The 19,708-nt window shown below is 45.0% G+C and overlaps 2 protein-coding genes across 12 annotated transcripts in view; both read right to left on the bottom strand.

Annotated features, from left to right (window-relative positions):
* LOC127912428 (proteoglycan 4-like) overlaps window positions 1-19,708 on the bottom strand; it is a 288,599-nt gene that overhangs the window by 2,508 nt on the left and 266,383 nt on the right. The gene's annotated exons all lie outside the window — the stretch shown is intronic.
* Window positions 14,003-19,708, bottom strand: part of LOC118378016 (solute carrier organic anion transporter family member 4A1-like) — an 83,690-nt gene continuing 77,984 nt past the window's right edge. For 3 of the 11 annotated variants that reach the window (XM_052481607.1, XM_052481608.1, XM_052481609.1), the window contains one exon: window positions 14,195-16,681. In XM_052481607.1, coding sequence (XP_052337567.1) covers window positions 16,540-16,681 — 142 coding nt within the window. In that variant the 3' untranslated portion in view covers window positions 14,195-16,539. The other 8 variants (XR_008082547.1, XR_008082548.1, XR_008082549.1 and 5 more) reach the window with 8 other exon arrangements.

Genomic DNA, 19,708 nt, shown 5'->3' with positions numbered 1-19,708 from the left:
CTGTTTGGGATTTATTTAGCTGACATCATCAGTGAGTGACAATCACATGTCACACATAATCTCAATGAGTGCTGTGAGTTTTGGCTGGTGATCTAAGTATGTTCCTTAAAAGATCACATATTCTCGTAGGGCAGCCTTTGGGGTAGCATGTTGAGCTCACACCAGGTATCTCTCTCTTTCTCTCTCTCTCTCTCTCTTACTGTTTGAGTCTCTGGCAACTCTCCATGACTCACTGAACTGCACTGATTACCATTTGACAAAGAGACAAGGAAAGAGTGATTGAGAGCAAGAGCAACAGATAAACAAAAGATAAACAAAAACAGAGAGAGAGAGAATGAGAGAGAGAGAAATAGGAGGCAATAAATAAACATGTCACTAGTGTCTGACTGGACATGTTGTGGTGAACACGGTGACTTCAGCAGCTGAAGAACAGGGCTCATTCGAACTGAGTGTCCATCCTAATCATGGTGGATGTCGAGGAAAATGAAGCCTTCTGACAGAAACATCGATTACACCTCTCCATTCACATTACCGTAGGTGTTCAGGGTTTTAGGCATAGACACTGCAGCACCACATTAAAGAAGGAGTGGTCCGATATAAATCAAATCAAATCAAATTTGATTTGTCGCGTGTGCCAAATACAACAGTGAAATGCTTACTTACTACAAGCCCTTAACTTACAATGCTTGAAAAAGTTTTAAGAAATATAAGTGTTAAGTAAAAAATAGAAAATAAAAGTAACAAATAATTCAACAGCAGCAGTAAAATAACAATAGCGAGGCTATATACATTTACATTTACATTTAAGTCATTTAGCAGACGCTCTTATCCAGAGCGACTTACAAATTGGTGCATACACCTTATGACATCCAGTGGAACAGAGCCAGTCAATGTGGGGGAGAAGGGGGGGAGAAGGCTACTTACCCTATACAGGTGGTACCGGTACAGAGTCAATGTGGAGGCTATATACAGGAGGTACCAGTACAGAGTCAATGTGGAGGCTATATACAGGGGGTACCGGTACAGAGTCAATGTGGAGGCTATATACAGGAGGTACCGGTACAGAGTCAATGTGTGGGGATACCGTTTAGTAATGAGGCTATATACAGGGGGTGCCGGTACAGAGTCAATGTGGAGGCTATATACAGGGGGTACCGGTACAGAGTCAATGTGGAGGCTATATACAGGGGGTGCCGGTACAGAGTCCGTGTGTGGGGGTACAGGTTAGTAATGAGGCTATATACAGGGGGTGCCGGTTAGTAATGAGGCTATATACAGAGGGTACCGGTTAGTAATGAGACTATATACAGGGGGTGCCGGTTAGTAATGAGGCTATATACAGCGTGTACCGGTTAGTAATTTTTTAATTTTTTTAATTTTACCTTTATTTAAACAGGCAAGTCAGTTAAGAACACATTCTTATTTTCAATGACGGCCTGGGAACAGTGGGTTAACTGCCTGTTCAGGGGCAGAACGACAGATTTGTACCTTGTCAGCTCGGGGGATTGAACTCGGAAACTTCCGGTTACTAGTCCAACGCTCTAACCACTAGGCTACCCTGCCGCCCCAGGGGACTATATACAGGGGTACCGGTTAGTAATGAGACTATATACAGGGGGTACCGGTTAGTAATGAGACTATATACAGGGGGTACCGGTTAGTAATGAGGCTGTATACAGGGGGTACCGGTTAGTAATGAGGCTATATACAGGGGGTACTGGTTAGTATTGAGGATATATACAGGGGGTACCGGTTAGTAATGAGGCTATATACAGGGGGTACTGGTTAGTATTGAGGATATATACAGGGGGTACCGGTTAGTAATGAGGCTATATACATGGGGTACCGGTTAGAAATGAGGCTATATACAGGGGGTACAGGTTAATCGAGGTAATGTAGGTAATATGTATATGTAGAGTTAAAGTGACTATGATATAGCCGTCTGCGGTGCGGGCAAAATTGTTTTTCCATTCTCCTCCAGTCTAAGAAAGACATCGCAGTAACCCCCACCCCCAAACTACTTCCTGCGGCAAAGGCCTTAGGGTTTCAATTGCAGGATGATGGGAACTGGGTGGTACAGAAGGCTGGGGTCGTCATGGATACCTGTTGCCACCTAGTGGTTAAAACAGTCAGAAACATGTGAGGTCATAAAACAAACTGTAATTTTCCACTGAATTATCATATGAAAAGTAGTACACTCAATCGCATGTCCTTTTACAACTTTTATTTGTTTAAAAACAGCTCCATTCAAATTCTGCCCATAAAAACAATTTTCAGTCTTATAGTAAGATTGCATTGCTAAGCCATTTCTTCACAATGTGCTTGTTGTCCCCATCCAGAACCACTATCAGGAGGACCAAGGCAAGGTGCTTATGACAACAGATTCACATACACAGAAAATCCTCCACAACACCAACTATTTTGAAGAAACAGAATACCCCCACACAGTAACGGGTCACATTTGACAGTCTCAAATCCGATTAAAACATACAGTTTTGTATGAAGGGGTTGTGTGCTCTGATGTTTGTGTGGCTGAGTAATGGAGTTACTCACTGTTTTGATCTTTCTAGTGGTAAACAGGGGGCTGGGGGTCAATTCCATTTAAATTTCAGTCATATAAGGATGTGCACTGAAATCCCAGTTATCTTCAATGTTTTTCAATGAGGACCATTTGGAATTTGGTCTACTTTCTGAATTAACTGGAAACTCATTCCGGGTTGGAGCGAGCGGTCGCATTCGCACTTCGGTCCGCAGGTAGTATTACTTTTCATTACATTTCATTATAGTACAACGGTTTGATTTGTCTAATCTTAGCAATTTCTTCTTAGCTAGCTACATAGCCGTCTTTGTATCAAAGATAATTGCGTAATTATCGTATTTCGTCGCCCTAACGTAGTCTACTGCCCAGCAGCTAGCCAGCTAGCTAACGTCCACCGTTAACGTCCACCGTCTACCGAATAGCAGGACTGTTGAAACTATTACACTCAACTCAACTGAACGACTTGATTAGTGTAGTGTTAGCTAGCTACATAGTTGTCTTTGCTGTCTTCGTATCCAAGATAATTGTGTAGTTTAGAGTGTGTAGTCTTAGAGTGATTACCTTAATTTTACCGAGGTTAGCTAGCCAGCTATTTGTCGTCTTAACGTAGGAGACACTGCTAGCTAGCAGTAGCCAACAGCTAGCCAATGTCTTCGAATATAACTTCCCACTCAACAACCCGGTCGCATTCCGCTTCGCTCCACAGGTAGTATCACATTTTCATTTCATTTCATTACAGCACAACGGCTTGATTTGTTTGATCGTAGCTAGCTACATAGCTAGCTACATAGCCGTCTTTGTATCAAAGATAATTGTGTAGTCTAGAGCGATTTTCTAGGTTAGCTAGCCAGCTATTGCCGTTCTTTTAACGCAACGTAACGTAATCAACACTGCTAGCTAGCCAGCTAGCCCCCGAATAGCTGCACTGTAGAAACTATTACACTCAACGGAACGACTTGATTAGTGTAGTGTCAACAACGCAGCCACTGCCAGCTAGCCTACTTCAGCAGTACTGTATCATTTTAATCATTTTAGTCAATAAGATTCTTGCTACGTAAGCTTAACTTTCTGAACATTCGAGACGTGTAGTCCACTTGTCATTCCAATCTCCTTGCATTAGCGTAGCCTCTTCTGTAGCCTGTCAGCTATGTGTCTGTCTATCCCTGTTATCTCCTCTCTGCACAGACCATACAAACGCTCCACACCGCGTGGGCCACCCTAATCTGGTGGTCCCAGCGCATTGACCCACGTGGAGTTCCAGGTCTCCGGTAGCCTCTGGAACTGCCGATCTGCGGCCAACAAGGCAGAGTTCATCTCAGCCTATGCCTCCCTCCAGTCCCTCGACTTCTTGGCACTGACGGAAACATGGATCACCACAGATAACACTGCTACTCCTACTGCTCTCTCCTCGTCCGCCCACGTGTTCTCGCACACCCCGAGAGCTTCTGGTCAGCGGGGTGGTGGCACCGGGATCCTCATCTCTCCCAAGTGGTCATTCTCTCTTTCTCCCCTTACCCATCTGTCTATCGCCTCCTTTGAATTCCATGCTGTCACAGTTACCAGCCCTTTCAAGCTTAACATCCTTATCATTTATCGTTTATCGAGTTCATCAATGAGCTTGATGCCTTGATAAGCTCCTTTCCTGAGGACGGCTCACCTCTCACAGTTCTGGGGACTTTAACCTCCCCACGTCTACCTTTGACTCATTCCTCTCTGCCTCCTTCTTTCCACTCCTCTCCTCTTTTGACCTCACCCTCTCACCTTCCCCCTATCACAAGGCAGGCAATACGCCGACCTCATCTTTACTAGATGCTGTTCTTCCACTAACCTCATTGCAACTCCCCTCCAAGTCTCCGACCACTACCTTGTATCCTTTTCCCTCTCGCTCTCATCCAACACTTCCCACACTGCCCCTACTCGGATGGTATCGCGCCATCCCAACCTTCGCTCTCTCTCCCCCGCTACTCTCTCCTCTTCCATCCTATCATCTCTTCCCTCTGCTCAAACCTTCTCCAACCTATCTCCTGATTCTGCCTCCTCAACCCTCCTCTCCTCCCTTTCTGCATCCTTTGACTCTCTATGTCCCCTATCCTCCAGGCCGGCTCGGTCCTCCCCTCCCGCTCCGTGGCTCGAGACTCATTGCGAGCTCACAGAACAGGGCTCCGGGCAGCCGAGCGGAAATGGAGGAAAACTCGCCTCCCTGCGGACCTGGCATCCTTTCACTCCCTCCTCTCTACATTTTCCTCCTCTGTCTCTGCTGCTAAAGCCACTTTCTACCACTCTAAATTCCAAGCATCTGCCTCTAACCCTAGGAAGCTCTTTGCCACCTTCTCCTCCCTCCTGAATCCTCCTCCCCCTCCCCCTCCTCCCTCTCTGCAGATGCAAACCATTTTGAAAAGAAGGTCGACGACATCCGATCCTCGTTTGCTAAGTCAAACAACACCGCTGGTTCTGCTCACACTGCCCTACCCTGTGCTCTGACCTCTTTCTCCCTCTCTCTCCAGATGAAATCTCGCGTCTCGTGACGGCCGGCCGCCCAACAACCTGCCCGTTGACCCTATCCTCCTCTCTTCTCCAGACCATTTCCGGAGACCTTCTCCCTTACCTCACCTCGCTCATCAACTCATCCCTGACCGCTGGCCACGTCCCTTCCGTCTTCAAGAGAGCGAGAGTTGCACCCCTTCTGAAAAAACCTACACTCGATCCCTCCGATGTCAACAACTACAGACCAGTATCCCTTCTTTCTTTTCTCTCCAAAACTCTTGAACGTGCCGTCCTTGGCCAGCTCTCCCGCTATCTCTCTCTCCGCACTGCTAAAGCTAACTCTCTCTCCTCTGCTCTCATCCTTCTAGACCTATCGGCTGCCTTCGATACTGTGAACCATCAGATCCTCCTCTCCACCCTCTCTGAGTTGGGCATCTCCGGCGCGGCCCACGCTTGGATTGTGTCCTACCTGACAGGTCGCTCCTACCAGGTGGCGTGGCGAGAATCTGTCTCCTCACCACGCACTCTCACCACTGGTGTCCCCCAGGGCTCTGTTCTAGGCCCTCTCCTATTCTCGCTATACACCAAGTCACTTGGCTCTGTCATAACCTCACATGGTCTCTCCTATCATTGCTATGCAGACGACACACAATTAATCTTCTCCTTTCCCCCTTCTGATGACCAGGTGGCGATGCATCTCTGCATGTCTGGCAGACATATCAGTGTGGATGACGGATCACCACCTCAAGCTGAACCTCGGCAAGACGGAGCTGCTCTTCCTCCCGGGAAGGACTGCCCGTTCCATGATCTCGCCATCACGGTTGACAACTCCATTGTGTCCTCCTCCCAGAGCGCTAAGAACCTTGGCGTGATCCTGGACAACACCCTGTCGTTCTCAACTAACATCAAGGCGGTGGCCCGTTCTTGTAGGTTCATGCTCTACAACATCCGCAAAACCCTGCCTCACACAGGAAGCGGCGCAGGTCCTAACCAGGCACTTGTCATCTCCCGTCTGGATTACTGCAACTCGCTGTTGGCTGGGCTCCCTGCCTGTGCCATTAAACCCCTACAACTCATCCAGAACGCCGCAGCCCGTCTGGTGTTCACCTTCCCAAGTTCTTCACGTCACCCCGCTCCTCCGCTCTCTCCACTGTCTTCCAGTTGAAGCTCGCATTACAAGACCATACGGAGCTTTGAGGGGAAGGCACCTCAGTACCTCCAGGCTCTGATCAGGCCCTACACCCAAACAAGGGCACTGCGTTCATCCACCTCTGGCCTGTTCGCCTCCCTACCACTGAGGAAGTACAGTTCCCGCTCAGCCCAGTCAAAACTGTTCGCTGCTCTGGCCCCCAATGGTGGAACAAACTCCTCACGCCAGGACAGCGGAGTCAATCACCACCTTCCGGAGACACCTGAAACCCCACCTCTTTAAGGAATACCTAGGATAGGATAAGTAATTTCACCCCCCCTTAAAAGATTTAGATGCACTATTGTAAAGTGGCTGTTCCACTGGATGTCATAAGGTGAATGCACCAATTTGTAAGTCGCTCTGGATAAGAGCGTCTGCTAAATGACTTAAATGTAAATGTACATGGAATTGACCTCAAACCTGGTAATCAGGGGGGGTCCTTCATATACGGCTACTGTTTTGTTAAGTGGTATATTGATGCCGAAGGATTCTTAGGTATCAATCACACAGTAGACACATCATTCAGCGGTGTTGGGAAACTAGAGGGATAACAGCATGCCCTCATAATGGAGGGTGCAATGGTTAAGCGTCAATGAATACTGTCTGTTAAGGGGAAGGGTAGATGACTACTGTCTATTAAGGGGAAGGGTCAATGAATACTGTCTGTAAAGGGGAAGGGTAGATGACTACTGTCTATTAAGGGGAAGGGTCAATGAATACTGTCTGTAAAGGGGAAGGGTAGATGACTACTGTCTATTAAGGGGAAGGGTGAATGAATACTGTCTATTAAGGGGAAGGGTCAATGAATACTGTCTGTAAAGTGGAAGGGTAGATGACTACTGTCTGTAAAGGGGAAGGGTAGATGACTACTGTCTATTAAGGGGAAGGGTCAATGAATACTGTCTTTAAAGGGGAAGGGTCAATGAATACTGTCTGTAAAGTGGAAGGGTAGATGACTACTGTCTATTAAGGGGAAGGGTCAATGAATACTGTCTGTAAAGTGGAAGGGTAGATGACTACTGTCTGTAAAGTGGAAGGGTAGATGACTACTGTCTGTAAAGTGGAAGGGTAGATGACTACTGTCTGTAAAGGGGAAGGGTAGATGACTACTGTCTATTAAGGGGAAGGGTCAATGAATACTGTCTTTAAAGGGGAAGGGTCAATGAATACTGTCTGTAAAGGGGAAGGGTAGATGACTACTGTCTTTAAAGGGGAAGGGTCAATGAATACTGTCTGTAAAGGGCAAGGGTAGATGACTACTGTCTTTAAAGGGGAAGGGTCAATGAATACTGTCTTTAAAGGGGAAGGGTCAATGAATACTGTCTATTAAGGGGAAGGGTAGATGGATACTGTCTATAAAGGGGAAGGGTCAATGAATACTGTCTATTAAGGGGAAGGGTCAATGAATACTGTCTTTAAAGGGGAAGGGTCAATGAATACTGTCTATTAAGGGGAAGGGTAGTTGACTACTGTCTATAAAGGGGAAGGGTCAATGAATACTGTCTGTAAAGGGGAAGGGTAGATGACTACTGTCTGTAAAGTGGAAGGGTCAATGAATACTGTCTATTAAGGGGAAGGGTAGATGACTACTGTCTTTAAACGGGAAGGGTAGATGACTACTGTCTGTAAAGTGGAAGGGTCAATGAATACTGTCTGTAAAGGGGAAGGGTCAATGAATACTGTCTATTAAGGGGAAGGGTAGATTAATACTGTCTTTAAAGGGGAAGGGTAGATGACTACTGTCTATAAAGGGGAAGGGTAGATGAATACTGTCTATTAAGGGGAAGGGTAGATGAATACTGTCTATTAAGGGGAAGGGTAGATGAATACTGTCTATAAAGGGGAAGGGTAGATGAATACTGTCTATAAAGGGGAAGGGTAGATGAATACTGTCTATTAAGGGGAAGGGTAGATGAATACTGTCTTTAAAGGGGAAGGGTAGATGAATACTGTCTTTAAAGGGGAAGGGTAGATGACTACTGTCTATAAAGGGGAAGGGTAGATGAATACTGTCTATTAAGGGGAAGGGTAGATGAATACTGTCTATTAAGGGGAAGGGTAGATGAATACTGTCTATAAAGGGGAAGGGTAGATGAATACTGTCTATAAAGGGGAAGGGTAGATGAATACTGTCTATTAAGGGGAAGGGTAGATGACTACTGTCTTTAAAGGGGAAGGGTAGATGAATACTGTCTTTAAAGGGGAAGGGTAGATGACTACTGTCTATAAAGGGGAAGGGTAGATGAATACTGTCTATTAAGGGGAAGGGTAGATGAATACTGTCTATTAAGGGGAAGGGTAGATGAATACTGTCTATAAAGGGGAAGGGTAGATGAATACTGTCTATAAAGGGGAAGGGTAGATGAATACTGTCTATTAAGGGGAAGGGTAGATGAATACTGTCTATTAAGGGGAAGGGTAGATGAATACTGTCTATAAAGGGGAAGGGTAGATGAATACTGTCTATAAAGGGGAAGGGTAGATGAATACTGTCTGTTAAGGGGAAGGGTAGATGACTACTGTCTTTAAAGGGGAAGGGTAGATGACTACTGCCTATAAAGGGGAAGGGTAAATTACTACTGTCTATAAAGGGGAAGGGTCAATGAATACTGTCTGTAAAGGGGAAGGGTAGATGACTACTGTCTTTAAAGGGGAAGGGTAGATGACTACTGTCTGTAAAGTGGAAGGGTAGATGACTACTGTATTTAAAGGGGAAGGGTAGATGACTACTGTCTTTAAAGGGGAAGGGTAGATGAATACTGTCTTTAAAGGGGAAGGGTAGATGACTACTGTCTATAAAGGGGAAGGGTAGATGAATACTGTCTATTAAGGGGAAGGGTAGATGAATACTGTCTATTAAGGGGAAGGGTAGATGAATACTGTCTATAAAGGGGAAGGGTAGATGAATACTGTCTATAAAGGGGAAGGGTAGATGAATACTGTCTGTTAAGGGGAAGGGTAGATGACTACTGTCTTTAAAGGGGAAGGGTAGATGACTACTGCCTATAAAGGGGAAGGGTAAATTACTACTGTCTATAAAGGGGAAGGGTCAATGAATACTGTCTGTAAAGGGGAAGGGTAGATGACTACTGTCTTTAAAGGGGAAGGGTAGATGACTACTGTCTTTAAAGGGGAAGGGTAGATGACTACTGCCTATAAAGGGGAAGGGTAAATTACTACTGTCTATAAAGGGGAAGGGTCAATGAATACTGTCTATTAAGGGGAAGGGTAGATGACTACTGTCTTTAAAGGGGAAGGGTAGATGACTACTGTCTGTAAAGTGGAAGGGTCAATGAATACTGTCTGTAAAGGGGAAGGGTCAATGAATACTGTCTGTTAAGGGGAAGGGTAGATGAATACTGTCTTTAAAGGGGAAGGGTAGATGACTACTGCCTATAAAGGGGAAGGGTAAATTACTACTGTCTATAAAGGGGAAGGTCAATGAATACTGATTAAGGGGAAGGGTAGATGACTACTGTCTTTAAAGGGGAAAGATGACTACTGTCTGTAAAGGAAGGGTAGATGAATACTGTCTATAAAGGGGAAGGGTCAGATGAATACTGTCTATGAAGGGGAAGGGTAGATGAATACTGTCTTTGAAGGGGAAGGGTAGATGAATACTGTCTATAAATGGGAAGGGTAGATGAATACTGTCTTTAAAGGGGAAGGGTAGATGACTACTGTCTATAAAGGGGAAGGGTAGATGAATACTGTCTATTAAGGGGAAGGGTAGATGAATACTGTCTATTAAGGGGAAGGGTAGATGAATACTGTCTATAAAGGGGAAGGGTAGATGAATACTGTCTATAAAGGGGAAGGGTAGATGAATACTGTCTATAAAGGGGAAGGGTAGATGAATACTGTCTGTTAAGGGGAAGGGTAGATGACTACTGTCTTTAAAGGGGAAGGGTAGATGACTACTGCCTATAAAGGGGAAGGGTAAATTACTACTGTCTTTAAAGGGGAAGGGTAGATGACTACTGTCTTTAAAGGGGAAGGGTAGATGACTACTGTCTTTAAAGGGGAAGGGTATATTTGTCTGTGGAAAACCTTTAAAACTCAGTGTCTGGTCTCACAATAGTGCCACAATTATCTATAATTTAGGAAATTGTTGCCTTTGCTTTGTGCTCAACTGTTGACCTAATGAATATTTTGTTATACAGGACATCTGTGTGTCTGGCTACTGTCAATAAGTACAGCTGAATGATGATTAAATACATTCCCTCTCAGCACTTAAAGGAAAATTACACCCAAATGCTTTTTGGAAATACAGACGTTGTGATGCATTTTGAATGACATGATGCAGCGTTTTGCAATAAATAATTCAAATTGCATCATACCGGCTGTATTTCTGTATTTTGAAAGTTATATATCTTTTAAACTTGATTGCTGGCGTGCAAAACATTTTGGGATTATATCAACAATGGACTAATTCAATAAATACCAAAATATGGTTTGTGTTTTTTGGAGTTTTACTTTAATGTCACTATGGGAAACGACTCACAACCATTGAGCCTGAGTTTGAAAAGTGTTCTTTCACATTGTCACAGGGTCTGCAAAATAATACTGACAGTTTTTCCCAATCGTTAACACACTAAAACTGGCCCATGAGGCACAATGACCCAAATATGTAACCCATTTAGCAGAACCAGACACCAAATCTGCAATACTACTGGCACAGATTGAAATTATATAACAAACATTTGACAAAACACAACACACAATTGTCTACATTTTGGCACAACCTTCACAACTAAAATCTCTTGTGTTCAAATAAAAAGCAGCACTGTTCAACAAGCTAAGCTCAATTTACCAAATTGATCACTTTCACTCTCCACATGTTCAAACACTATTTGCATAAATGTTCAACTTTGCACTCAAACCTTTGGTATGGACAACAGGACCACAGGTGAGTCCTCCTGTGTTTGGAGAACAATGGAAGCAAACTTAGCAGGGAGACTTGGAGATAGAGGTGAGGAATAAGGAAGACCAAAGAACAAGGAGAAGAGTCTCGGCGACTGTGGTGGACCATGTGGTCAACCATGGCTTGACCTTGAGAGAGGCTGGGCAGACCATGTGGTCAACCATGGCTTGACCTTGAGAGAGGCTGGGCAGACCATGTGGTCAACCATGGCTTGACCTTGAGAGAGGCTGGGCAGACCATGTGGTCAACCATGGCTTGACCTTGAGAGAGGCTGGGCAGACCATGTGGTCAACCATGGCTTGACCTTGAGAGAGGCTGGGCAGACCATGTGGTCAACCATGGCTTGACCTTGAGAGAGGCTGGGCAGACCATGTGGTCAACCATGGCTTGACCTTGAGAGAGGCTGGGCAGACCATGTGGTCAACCATGGTTTGACCTTGAGAGAGGCTGGGCAGACCATGTGGTCAACCATGGCTTGACCTTGAGAGAGGCTGGGCAGACCATGTGGTCAACCATGGCTTGACCTTGAGAGAGGCTGGGCAGACCATGTGGTCAACTATGGTTTGACCTTGAGAGAGGCTGGGCAGACCATGTGGTCAACCATGGTTTGACTTTGAGAGAGGCTGGGCAGCTGGTCAACCATGGCTTGCTTGAGAGAGACCATGTGGTCAACCATGGTTTGACCTTGAGAGAGGCTGGGCATACCATGTGGTCAACCATGGCTTGACCTTGAGAGAGGCTGGGCATACCATGTGGTCAACCATGGCTTGACCTTGAGAGAGGCTGGGCAGACCATGTGGTCTATGGTTTGACCAGGCTGGTACCATGTGGTCAACATGGCTTGACCTTGAGGCTGGGCATACCATGTGGTCAACCATGGCTTGACCTTGAGAGAGGCTGGGCATACCATGTGGTCAACCATGGCTTGACCTTGAGAGAGGCTGGGCAGACCATGTGGTCAACTATGGTTTGACCTTGAGAGAGGCTGGGCAGAGAGTGCAGGCCAATCGGAGCCACTTCACCGTAGCATCCATCATACGGACGTTCCAAAATGAGAAGAGGTTTGTACTGCAGACATCGGACCTCTGTACTACTTTTACTACTTGACAGTAGTACAACATAAAGCACAGTAAAGACTGTAGATTCCAATACATACTGTAAAGGGAAACAAAGCAAATGGTTCATGTATTACTGTATGTATGAAATTGGGAGCTATACTACGTTGTAACATGTTTATCTTGTATACTGCATTACTGTAGTGTTTACTGTACTGTATGCTATTTAGTTGTTATAGAACTGAAAGACGACCACCACGTACGTACATGGTGGTAGAACATGTCAATTTACAGACAGGAGCCCTGCCATCTTCCATAACATCAGAGTGAGTTTATCAACCACAGACCCCATCCTTAACAAACACCATCTCCAGAGGAAGCCCATCTACAGAGTCATATTGGAAAGGAACACACACACACACACACACACACACACACACACAGAGACACACACACACACACACACACACACACACACACACACACACACACACACACACACACACACACACACACACACACACACACACACACACACACACACACACACACACACACACACACACACACACACACACACACACACACACACACACACACACACACACACACACAGACCCCATCCTTAACAAACACCATCTCCAGATGAAGCACATCTACAGAGTCATATTGGAAAGGAATCACCAGAGTGAAGGATAAACAGTAGGAATATGTGCAAGTGAGTTATGTTCTAGCATTACACTCTAGAAACATTACTCATTGATGTTGCCAGTGTACTTTACTATACAGCAATTGTAGTATTTTCTGTCATTTTAGAGAATCATGGAGATGGACGCAAGTCCCTTCCCCCAGGAACTCGTTCATAGATGAGGCTGGATTCCATTTAGTGAAGTCGAGGAGGAGAGGAAGGGACATCATTGGTCAACGCGCCATCATTAAGGTGCCTGGCCAGCACGGGGGAAATGTCACGACATGGCCAGCCATGAGCCATAATGGGGGCCTCCACCGCCATGCCACCCTTGAACCATACAACACTGCCCATCTCCTTCATTTCCTGAACACCTTACGTGACAATGTTTTTCAGCCAGAGCAGAGAGGGCCAGGTGATCCTGAGCAGAGAGACACCAAGTGATCCTGAGCAGAGAGACACCAGGTGATCCTGAGCAGAGAGACACCAGGTGATCCTGAGCAGAGAGACACCAGGTGATCCTGAGCAGAGAGACACCAGGTGATCCTCCTGGGCAGCAGAGACACCAGGTGATCCTGAGCAGAGAGACACCAGGTGATCCTGAGCAAAGAGACACCAGGTGATCCTGAGCAGAGAGACACGAGGTGATCCTGAGCAGAGAGACACCAGGTGATCCTGAGCAGAGAGACACCAGGTGATCCTGAGCAGAGAGGGCCAGGTGATCCTGGGCAGAGAGACACCAGGTGATCCTGAGCAGAGAGACACCAGGTGATCCTGAGCAGAGAAACACCAGGTGATCCTGAGCAGAGAGACACCAGGTGATCCTGAGCAGAGGGCCAGGTGATCCTGAGCAGCAAATGTATGTTCTGATTTGGGTCAACGTGAGTTTCCATCGGGCTGCTCAGGTCCGCAACTGCTTCCATGACCATCCCAGGTTTACAATTCTCCCTCGTACAGTTGATCTAATATATAGTAGATCTAATATATAGTAGAGTATAGACTTATTTTTCACACACAGACAATATACAATATAACAACATCTTAGTCTTTAAGCTGAAATAGGTTCTGATACTGTCACCCCCCCTGATCTGTTTCACCTGTCTCTGTGCTTGTCTCCACCCCCCTCCAGGTGTCGCCCATCTTCCCCATTATCCCCTGTGTACTTAGAACTGTGTTTTCTGTTTGTCTGTTGCCAGTTCTTCTTGTTGGTCAAGCTTACTGTCCTGACCCTGAACCCACCTGATCACTCTGCCTGACCCTGAACCCACCTGATCACTCTGCCTGATCCTGAACCCACCTGATCACTCTGCCTGACCCTGAACCCTGAACAAAGAGGGCAACAGATGCTACTGAGCCAGATGTCTATGTGTCAGGGGAGAAGCTCCAGGTGGTATCCGATTTTAAGTACCTTGGCATCATACTTGATTCCAACCTCTCTTTTAAAAAGCATGTGAAAAAGGTAATTCAAATAACTAAATTCAATCTAGCTAATTTCCGATTTATACAAAATTGTTTGACTACAGAGGTAGCAAAACTGTACTTCAAATCTATGATACTCCCCACTTAACATACTGCTTGACTAGTTGGGCCCAAGCTTGCTGTACAACATTAAAACCTATTCAGTCTGTCTACAAACAGGCTCTCAAAGTGCTTGATAGGAAGCCCAATAGCCATCATCATTGTCACATCCTTAGAAAGCATGAGCTCTTGAGTTGGGAAAATCTTGTGCAATACACCGACGCATGTCTTGTATTCAAGATCCTTACTGGCCTGGCTCCCCCTTCACTCAATATTTTTGTTAAACAGAAAACCCAGACATATGGCAGCAGATCCACAAGGTCTGCCATGAGAGGTGACTGTATAGTTCCCTAAGGAAAAGCACCTTTAGTAAATCTGCATTCTCTGTGAGAGCTTCCCATGTCTGGAATACACTGCCATCAGACACACATAACTGCACCACATATCACACTTTCACAAAATGCTTGAAGACATGGCTAAAGGTCAATCAGATTTGTGAACATGGTCCCTAGCTGTGTGTTGCCGCTTTCCATGTTGTCTGTTGTCTGTAGCTTGTGAGGTGTGGAAACACTTTGTTGCTTTTATGAATTTTGTCTTGCTGCTTTTTGTTCTATGTTGCTCTGTCTGTATGCTACGTCTTGCTTGTCCTATGTTGCTCTGTCTGTATGCTATGTCTTGCTTGTCCTATGTTGCTATGTCTATGGTGCTATTGTCTATATTGTAATTGTTTTTAATAACCTGCGGTTGAAAATTAGCCGGCTGGCTAAAACCGGCACTTTTACTGAAACGTTGATTAATGTGCACTGTCCCTGTAAAAAAAATAATAAAAAACAAACAAAACAAAAAACACCTGATCACTCTGCCTGATCCTGAATCCACCTGATCACTCTGCCTGACCCTGAACCCACCTGATCACTCTGCCTGATCCTGAACCCACTTGATCACTCTGCCTGACCCTGAACCCACCTGATCACTCTGCCTGACCCTGAACCCACCTGATCACTCTGCCTGACCCTGAACCCACCTGATCACTCTGCCTGACCCTGAACCCACCTGATCACTCTGCCTGACCCTGAACCCACCTGATCACTCTGCCTGACCCTGAACCCACCTGATCACTCTGCCTGACCCTGAACCCACCTGATCACTCTGCCTGACCCTGAACCCACCTGATCACTCTGCCTGACCCTGAACCCACCTGATCACTCTGCCTGATCCTGAACCCACCTGATCACTCTGCCTGCCGTCCTGTACCTTTGCCTCCGTTGCTGTAATAAACATTGTTACTTCGACACGGTCTGCGTCTGGGTCTTACCTTTATCCCGATAGATAGTAGTGTTTTGAACATGTCACATCGGTGTGATCTCAGTTGTCACTAAGTTAGATTCATTTGATGTATGTGTGTCTCCTTTTGTATTCAGAGTTTCGCTTTGAGCAGGGAGTACATGATCGCTGTGTTTCATTTTGCAAGACGTCTGTGGGTTTGGGGGAAATTGGCTGTTTTTGTGTTTAGAATTTTGAGTACCTGAGATGTCGTTTCAGAACGTGTCTCAATGACAATTGGGAAAAACTGTAATACACGTGGGGTCGGAAAGTAATACATATCACAGTACACAGTACACGATGACACAGTACACAGTACACGATGACACACACAGTAAGCACGAAGCCGATTGAAGTTAACGTCCAACAAAATTGGATAAGGTAAATGGATTGGTAAATCACAAAGATGGTGATGGTTGGTACATAATACGTATTTACAGAAATGTACACGGTAATCTTGCAGTGAAAACTCAATCCATGTCAATGCAACAAAGCACCACTCTGCTGTTTAGCTTGTATGCTTCTTCTTCTTCATTCAACAGCAACAGTAGAGCGTAATATAACGGAGGCTCGTTAAAACACAGTCACATACCGAGCCTCCTCATGCATTTGTTTCATCTAAACACATCCACACTTACAACACACACACACACAGTAAACCTATCGGTCTTGACTCCCCCTCAGCTCTTGAAGGCACTGTGTTGTGGTCCGTCTCCATAGCAGCAGAGCAGCATATAGTCCACAGTGTTCAGATCAAAGTCTCCTTTGAAACCAATGAGAGGCATTGGCCAATGACTCTCACTGGCGCCTCAGCACACTTCAGCCCAACGACCTTCCTTCGCCATTAGGAGAGCGCTCCACGGTAATAACATTGTCAGACTGACGTTGGACAGTAGGCCTCACAGGCTGCAGGAGAAGAGGGCTACGGTTGGAACCATCCTTCCATCTCCTAGACCTGGAACTATAAAAAAAAGAAAACAAATATCATTCTAACCGAACAGCAGACTCTGTGTGACAACTTAAGATGACAAGTTGTTAATTCCTGAGTCCAAGAAAGAGAGGAAAAAAGAGAGAGGAATACAAGTATCAAATGTATAGTTTGAATGTACTGGGTAAAGTGATTTTCTTAATGTATCATTATGGTCACACCATCCATTGTTGTTTCTGTCTGGTCAATGATATTTAAGTATGCAATCTCCACTCTGTCTATATACAGTATATATATACAGTACCTTGCGAAAGTATTCGGCCCCCTTGAACTTTGCGACCTTTTGCCACATTTCAGGCTTCAAACATAAAGATATAAAACTGTATTTTTTTGTGAAGAATCAACAACAAGTGGGACACAATCATGAAGTGGAACGACATTTATTGGATATTTCAAACTTTTTTAACAAATCAAAAACTGAAAAATTGGGCGTGCAAAATTATTCAGCCCCCTTAAGTTAATACTTTGTAGCGCCACCTTTTGCTGCGATTACAGCTGTAAGTCGCTTGGGGTATGTCTCTATCAGTTTTGCACATCGAGAGACTGACATTTTTCCCATTCCTCCTTGCAAAACAGCTCGAGCTCAGTGAGGTTGGATGGAGAGCATTTGTGAACAGCAGTTTTCAGTTCTTTCCACAGATTCTCGATTGGATTCAGGTCTGGACTTTGACTTGGCCATTCTAACACCTGGATATGTTTATTGTTTAACCATTCCATTGTAGATGTTGCTTTATGTTTTGGATCATTGTCTTGTTGGAAGACAAATCTCCGTCCCAGTCTCAGGTCTTTTGCAGACTCCATCAGGTTTTCTTCCAGAATGGTCCTGTATTTGGCTCCATCCATCTTCCCATCAATTTTAACCATCTTCCCTGTCCCTGCTGAAGAAAAGCAGGCCCAAACCATGATGCTGCCACCACCATGTTTGACAGTGGGGATGGTGTGTTCAGGGTGATGAGCTGTGTTGCTTTTACGCCAAACATAACGTTTTGCATTGTTGCCAAAAAGTTCAATTTTGGTTTCATCTGACCAGAGCACCTTCTTCCACATGTTTGGTGTGTCTCCCAGGTGGCTTGTGGCAAACATTAAACGACACTTTTTATGGATATCTTTAAGAAATGGCTTTCTTCTTGCCACTCTTCCATAAAGGCCAGATTTGTGCAATATACGACTGATTGTTGTCCTATGGACAGAGTCTCCCACCTCAGCTGTAGATCTCTGCAGTTCATCCAGAGTGATCATGGGCCTCTTGGCTACATCTCTGATCAGTCTTCACCTTGTATGAGCTGAAAGTTTAGAGGGACGGCCAGGTCTTGGTAGATTTGCAGTGGTCTGATACTCCTTCCATTTCAATATTATCGCTTGCACAGTGCTCCTTGGGATGTTTAAAGCTTGGGAAATCTTTTTGTATCCAAATCCGGCTTTAAACTTCTTCACAACAGTATCTCGGACCTGCCTGGTGTGTTCCTTGTTCTTCATGATGCTCTCTGCGCTTTTAACGGACCTCTGAGACTATCACAGTGTAGGTGGATTTATACGGAGACTTGATTACACACAGGTGGATTGTATTTATCATCATTAGTCATTTAGGTCAACATTGGATCATTCAGAGATCCTCACTGAACTTCTGGAGAGAGTTTGCTGCACTGAAAGTAAAGGGGCTGAATAATTTTGCACGCCCAATTTTTCAGTTTTTGATTTGTTAATAAAGTTTGAAATATCCAATAAATGTCGTTCCACTTCATGATTGTGTCCCACTTGTTGTCGACTCTTCACAAAAAAATACAGTTTTATATCTTTATGTTTGAAGCCTGAAATGTGGCAAAAGGTCGCAAAGTTCAAGGGGGCCGAATACTTTCGCAAGGCACTGTATATATATATGAATGTGTGTATTTCATCTGCAAGGTCCTTGCCTCTGCTGTCTGTACAGTATGATGGGTTTCCATACAGTACGTGTGAAATATCTATTGTTCCAATAAGTATGGTAATGTTTGAAATACTGTGTTTGATTCTCAGAACGTGTGTGTATTTGATCATCTAGGTGTATTTAATGTTCACTAATGTGTCCCTGTGTGTATTTGCCAAGAGTCATAAATGTAATGTCTGCAAACAGACCCGACAAGAGAGCCATGACTCAACAGTATCCATGGAAACTGATCCTTTGTCCCACAATCTCCCACATAGTTTGTCTTTTACTTCCGTCTCTTCTTGCGTGATCTTGCTTTAGTACCGCTTGGTGAAGAACGCGGTGGCTATCAAAATGCATCAATGTGTTTGGTCCAATGGTCTCTGTGTCAGTGTTTCTGTGATTTGAGTGAGTGAGGGAAAAATCCTTGTTTCAGTCACATTAATTCCATCCCCTGGAATTGAAAAAGCTTCAATATTGAGGCTCTGAGTGAAGTGTCAGAAGGTTAATGGAGATAGTTGTAGTATATTTGTTGTTTCTGCTGGGAGAGTAAGAGGATGAGAGTGTGTGTGTGTCTATAATAATAATAATAATAATATATGCCATTTAGCAGACGCTTTTATCCAAAGCAATTTACAGTCATGTGTGCATACATTCTGATGGGTGGTCCTGGGAATTGAACCCACTACCCTGGCGTTACAAGCGCCATGCTCTACCAACTGTGCTGAAGGACCAGAAGGATCTGTGTGTGTGTGTGTCTGTGTGTGTGTGTGTGTGTGTGTGTGTGTGTGTCTGTGTGTGTGTGTGTGTCTGTGTGTGTGTGTGTGTGTGTGTCTGTCTGTGTGTTTGTGTGTGTGTCTGTGTGTGTGTTGTGTGTGTCTGTCTGTGTCTTTGTGGTCCTTCTGTGGCTCAGTTGTTAGAGCATGGCGCTTGTAACGCCAGGGTAGTGTGTTCGATTCCGGGACCACCTACGTAGAATGTATGCACACATGACTGTAAGTCGCATTTGGATAAAAGCGTCAGCTAAATGGCATATATTATTATTATTATTATTATTGTGTGTGTGTCTGTGTGTGTGTGTGTGTCTGTGTGTGTGT

Source organism: Oncorhynchus keta, chromosome 27, assembly GCF_023373465.1.
Source record: "Oncorhynchus keta strain PuntledgeMale-10-30-2019 chromosome 27, Oket_V2, whole genome shotgun sequence".
Lineage (NCBI taxonomy): Eukaryota > Metazoa > Chordata > Actinopteri > Salmoniformes > Salmonidae > Oncorhynchus > Oncorhynchus keta.
The sequence above is the reverse complement of the archived record's forward strand: the minus strand, read 5'-3'. Positions and strand labels throughout refer to the sequence as shown.